The sequence below is a fragment of the Nicotiana sylvestris genome, chromosome 12 (genome assembly GCF_000393655.2).
Source record: "Nicotiana sylvestris chromosome 12, ASM39365v2, whole genome shotgun sequence".
Taxonomy (NCBI): Eukaryota; Viridiplantae; Streptophyta; class Magnoliopsida; order Solanales; family Solanaceae; genus Nicotiana; species Nicotiana sylvestris.
Window position 1 is genome coordinate 152087681 of NC_091068.1, and position 6000 is coordinate 152093680.

The 6000-nt window shown below is 34.0% G+C and overlaps 1 protein-coding gene across 1 annotated transcript; it reads right to left on the reverse strand.

Annotated features, from left to right (window-relative positions):
- Window positions 1–291: 291 nt before the first annotated feature.
- Window positions 292–2826, reverse strand: LOC104242420 (protein trichome birefringence-like 3). Its single transcript, XM_009797467.2, has 6 exons — window positions 2591–2826; window positions 2270–2507; window positions 1727–1898; window positions 1443–1642; window positions 881–1039; window positions 292–755 (listed from the first exon to the last, which is right to left on the reverse strand). The coding sequence occupies exons 1-6, from the start codon at window positions 2751–2753 to the stop codon at window positions 422–424; spliced, it is 1266 nt and encodes a 421-aa protein (XP_009795769.2). The 5' UTR covers window positions 2754–2826; the 3' UTR covers window positions 292–421.
- Between the last annotated feature and the right edge of the window lie 3174 nt (window positions 2827–6000).

Genomic DNA, 6000 nt, shown 5'->3' on the forward strand with positions numbered 1-6000 from the left:
GTTAAAGTTATTTAGTTCATTTGTAAAAACTTCAGCACTAAAATAGCTGAAGTTTTTTTGTCCTGGATTCATTAATTTTGTCATAAAGCTTTTTCAAAAAACAAGCTTTTTCAAAAAACTTCAAAGCGCTAACCATTAGACCCAAACCATAAACTACACGCAAAAACACTAAAACCCAATTGAGTTGGTGTTAGGCTGTTAGCAATATGTATCAGTATCCTCACAGTTCAGGTCGCTCCATTTAAGCTCATCTCAATCCAAGTCTCGATAAATAACTTGGAATGCCATTATAAAGCCATATTGAGACAATATTTCAACCAGCGTGGTTACATACTTGCATGTAATTTGCATGTGTTGTTGGTTTATGGGGTGAAAAACTTTACAAAAGTCATTTCCGGTGTGTCTAGGATTATAATTTGGGCTACAAATATGCAAAAAGTAACTGATTCCAAGTATCAGGAACTCCAGGCAAACACCAATGTATACAATCCGCAAAATGCAAAGGATCAGCTCTTTGCTCAGCTGTTAACAATTTGCCTTGCAATTCACCATATATTGATGTATGTGCATCAATTCTATACTCAGATAATTGTGTGATATTCAAAACAGTAACAGGAACCTTCATTCTTCCTATGATATTGGCCACAACATTCATCATCTCTTTGTTTGAACCAGTTCCCCAGAAGCCCTTCTTCATTACTGGTCTTGTCTCATTGTAGCACCTGATCCCATTTATGTTCCCCCATTCTTTGTTTCTGAAATACATATATGTATAAAAAGCTTGAGTTAGTTTACGTTCCAGGATCAAATCGATTCATTTGTCTATAAACCACGTATAAATTCAATTGTATCATTTTACGAGTAAACAATGATAACTTACTTCTGGTGTGAAGGAGACATAGTAGTGAAAAAGACCCGTGTTTTTTTAGGATCAACTGTTGAATCAATCCAATTTGCCCATGTTCTTAATGCTATTCTGTAAGAAACTGTTGTATCTAATTCTTCATAACCTTCTTCTCCATTTTTGAATTCGCCCCATCTGCATTTTTTGATCAATTTAAAAGCGTTATATGCAAAGCCAAGTAGAAATTCTTCTATACAGAGACGATCGCTACATGGTCTGAAGGATTCAATTTAATCCATTTTCTTCAAAAACTTATACTGTGCATATAAGTGAAAAGATTTTCTTTTATATATATAAAAAATTGTTGAATTCACTTGCGGCAATGGAATCTGAACGAAAACACTGCGAAAAATACTCCAGCATAATATACTGGAATTCCAGTATAATATACTGGAGCTTTCCGTGTTGCAGCAAAATAGTGGCTATTTTTAATAACTTTGCAAATGCTGGCTATTTTTGAACGATCAGTCCGAAAACTGACTAGCCCGTGTCATCTTATTAAAATTTCTGGCTCCGCTGTTATAATTGAAGAACTTACAGTGCCTTGGTCTTGAGTCCACTCATCCACCAAACATAAGTATTGAAAACAAGGATGTCTGCTCCTAACCAGTGTTTCGCACGCTGTGCAATGGAGTCCACTTTAATTATTCTCTGGTTTGGATCACTTTTAATTGGAATATCTGTGTTAGACTCGACCAAGAATGGAGCCCAATAGAACTCAATTGTAGCATCATATTCCTGCCAAATATGTGCAAATTAAGCAGATTTTCAAACTTCAAACAGACAAGGTTTATATATAGTTTGAGTTATATGCTGATTTACCTTAGCTTTGAATACAGAGTGAACGCGGCCACGTTTCATGGATTTCTTGCCTTTTGGGATTACAGATTCAATCAAACATACAAAAGATTCCCATTGATTTCTCTGTAGTGAATCCCCTACAAACATTAATCTCTTTCCTCGAAGCTTTCTTAGGGCAATCTCAGGATCAAACCTGATTATTGAGTCATTTCACGGAACTATCTTACTTTCATCATTATAAGAAAAAAGATCTCCATTTTATTGTCAATATTTCTGTTCAAATACTATATGCAGAGGCAGATCTAGGGCAGTTCATGTTTCTTTAACTGAACTGATTGGTTTTAGCTCGAATTATGTATACATACAGAAAAAAAATAAGTTTAAAATGTAACATATAATAAGATCACACTCATTCTGAACCCACTGATTTTAAATCCTGAGTTCACTTGTGCAAGTATGCATGAAACAAGAATCAAGAATCCTACTATTTCTTTCATTTTGCAATATGGTAATTTACTTACAGAAACAGAAAACTGAAATTGATATTTTAAGTAACTTGCTAACCTTGGCAACATGCAGTTATCAGGCTGCCATTCCCAGTATCGATAATTTGAATCGTTTCGGCCATTCTTAATACAAGAATATTGTTTATCAATATAAGGACAAGTCCTGTCTAAATACAATGGCTTGATTGAAGTATTAAAAACCCATTTCCCATGTGTGACACTGCATTCATCAGGATCAAAAACAAGACTATCGTCTGTTGGATTGTCTAGTTGATCGCTCTCCAATTCTCTATCATCTATTAAGCCAAGAAAGAAAAAATATATCAGCACGACGAAAAAGTATAACGAAAGCAATTGAGATCGACAAGCTGGTGCACACCTGCAAAATTTCTTTTGGGACAAGGCTTAAACCTCAAAATAGAGCCAGAAGAAACAGTACTAATCCTCTCAGTGTACAACAGAAAAATGAAGGTTAAAGTACAGATAATGGCTGTGATTATGGGAAAAGAGAGTTTTCTTTTTGCAGATTTTGTCCATCGCATGTTGAAAGGATGGATATGCACTAATTCACAATGGAGAAGCAGAGAAAAACTTAACTGCACGATGAAGCAAGGCAAAGTTATTGGAGGGATAAATGTAAGTGCAACAGAATGACGAGACATGAGAGTTTTTAGAGGATTATTTTTTGGAGTGAAGTTAAAGTAATATAATGCATTGGTTGGGGCAGAATATTTTATACAGAAAGTTGGCAAAGAGCATCATTTTGAGCTTTTCGAACAACTCATATGTGGTGACAATGTTGGGAGTAATATTGGAAACTCTATTTGTTTGAGTCCTGGTGTGGACCAGAATTTTCATCAAAGGTGTTAAAATATAAATAATTAGATACATCGAAAAATCAAGGGGAATCAACATATTGTAAATATACATAAAATAAAATAAATTATCTAGCTGTAAATTTCCGACAAAGGGTATCGGTTGAAACCCCTTGGTTCAATGTGGCTCCGCCACTGGTCCTACCCCTGCTTGTGAATTCAGATAAAATAAACAATAAGAGATCAGTAAGAGTAGGCGACTCTAGGATTTACACTTTACGTATTAGAATTTTAAATTCTATCACAGCCATTCGAGGATTCGAAATTTGTTCATACGGATATTTTTAGCTTCCAAGAATTTCTTCCAAAATGTTTTAAAATTTTGACCTTCCATAAAAAGTTTACTTGTTTTGCAAAAAAATTATATTGATTAAGCAGCTCTTCTGCTAAAACTACAAACTCCACCTGAAATCGTTTAGTGAATTGCTTAACTCATTTCACTGTTATAAATTGAGTTTAATAATAACGTGTTCTGTTTACTGCTAAATTATGTTGGCTTCCATCTCTGAACCGTTATTGCCTAATTAGCTGGTGAAGTGCTAAAGACAGACGTATACAAGAAGATAATACTAGTATTTTTTTTCTTTTTCTTCACACTAATCATTCTCTTTTGTTGGTCCTCATTTGTCTAATTAGCCATGATAATCAAATATACTTTTTCTGCCACTAGTAATGCAGTTATAGAACCAAACTCTCTTTTGTTTTAACTTCTATAATTTTTTAAGTGAAAATGGTTGGCAAGATTGCGTGCTTTGTGCTACTCTGCATGGCGGTGGTTACAGCCCATGCAGATTCACTCTGGCCTGGCTCCTTGCCTCCCTTATTTGCAGGGCCGCGGTCCTTTGGGGAGCTGCTGCGGCGGTGTTAAAGGTCTGTTGGGTGATGCTCGCACCCCAGCTGACCGCAAAACTGCATGCACTTGCCTGAAATCAGCTGCTAATGCTATTAAGGGAATTACTATGGGCAAAGCCTCTGGACTCCCTAGTGCTTGTGGTGTTAACATTCCATACAAGATCAGTCCCTCTACAGACTGCTCCGGGTACATTATTAATTCCTGTATTTATCTTTTACACTATCAGATTATGCAATTTACGACAATACGTAGCTTTTCATATCAATCTTGAAAAATAAAGTAATAACATGTTAGGTATACCGTTCTTGATTAATGTTGATTAAATTTGGTGATGCAGGGTCCAGTGAGGTTGATGAAAGATCAGTTTTTTCTTCGAACAAATCTGGAAGTAGCGAAATCATAATAAGAAGATGGGTCGAGTTTTTTATTCTGCTTATGGATCCATTACTATGTATCTGTTGTCTGTTTCTTTTTATTTGAGTCTTGTAACGAAAGTACTTTAGCAGTTGGTTGGTATTACAATCCAATCTTGAGACTTGATATATTGAACAATATCTATCTTATTTAGTTAATTTCTCTTCCACGAGAATTTAATTCCTTCTCTCTCTCTCTGTTTTCATTTACTTAATAACTTCATGGATGATAACTCATCACTAAATAAATTTTTGTAATGAAAAAGGTCACTTAATAATTCTACCTAAGTATTATGGAAAAAAGAAATTCATACTCAAAAAGTCACTTAACTTTACCTTAATATCACAAAAAGTCAGTAGGAGAAAGCAAAGAGATATGGTCACATGGACATTTATATTATTTCTGTGATATGTAATTAAAATTGAGTAAATTTTGTTATAAAAATTTAGCAACTTCATGTAATGGCTAACGTGAACTTACTGAGTTTTCCATTACGTACACGGGTAACGTTGATGCAATAAAATAAAAGTTGAGCGACATAAAACTGAACCTATAAACAATACTTTAATTTGTCTAACAATACTTTAATGTTTTGCCCAAAGACAATACGTTCAGAGTCAGAATATCAGAAAAGTAAAATATAATAAAATCGTCAGTAAAGCAAAAATTAATTTGCTTGTGGTCCGTGTATCTTATAAGTAATATATATATATATATATACTCCTATATATATATATATATATATAGGTACATTTTTCGTACTAGTGTCTACTGTACTTTGATGAATTGTTCTTTGATGAATTGTTCTCTGAACTGGACTAGAATTGGTTGATTCCATTAATTCTTTTAAACTTATTAACGATTATGTTTCCTTTCTTCATAAATATAAACATAAAATTTATAAGATTATATTGCTGAAAAGTCTGGCGCCTTGTAAAGGTTGCTATCAAAATTTATAATCATCTCGACATCCGTAAGGGCGCTATCCTCCCTAACATGTGTCGTCAATATGACCGATCGTATATACTCAGTCTTCTCTCTGACGACTCTAATTACTAGCTACATATTTAGTCTCCATTATTTAAATAAAGATTATTCTTTTAGTTCAATTTCATAGTACAACCTTATTTGAGTGAACACAAGTTTAAAGATGGTAGTTTGATTTATGTGCATATTATAATGTGCTATGGAAGAAAGTTTTAAAAGAATGGTTGCAGCAAAGTCTCCTAAGATACTTGAGGTCGAAGCTATAAGGATCAAAAAAAACAAAAAATAAAAAGGAGAGGAAGAGATAACAAGAAAGAGAAGGGAGGGAAGAAGTATAGCTTGAATCTGGAATTGTCCTGAGATTTGGGTTGCCCTTGAAAGGATGAACGAGTTTAATTCGAGATATTGCCAAAAGTTATTAGTGGCTACTTTTTGAGCATGGAGTAGTTAGTTTTTGTTAGAGAGCGTTTTATCCTTAAATATGGTATATATTTTTTGGCACACGAACTTTAGTCTACCAAAATATCGTGTGAGATACCAAAAAAAAGTTATTAGTTCAAAGGATATCGTGGTAATTGTTTGACTCAAAAGATGTTAAAACCTTTTTGAACAAATCAATCAAAGATGAAGGGGCAAATCTTAGCCAAACATAATTAACTC

Excerpts from the sequence above, each read along its gene's own strand:
- LOC104242420 (XM_009797467.2), bottom strand. The coding sequence starts at position 2,753 with ATGCGATGGACAAAATCTGCAAAAAGAAAACTCTCTTTTCCCATAATC. Across the intron at positions 1,899-2,269 it reads GATAACTGCATGTTGCCAAG|GTTTGATCCTGAGATTGCCC; the intron begins GTTAGCAAGTTA and ends CTCAATAATCAG. Across the intron at positions 1,643-1,726 it reads ACTCTGTATTCAAAGCTAAG|GAATATGATGCTACAATTGA; the intron begins GTAAATCAGCAT and ends CATATTTGGCAG.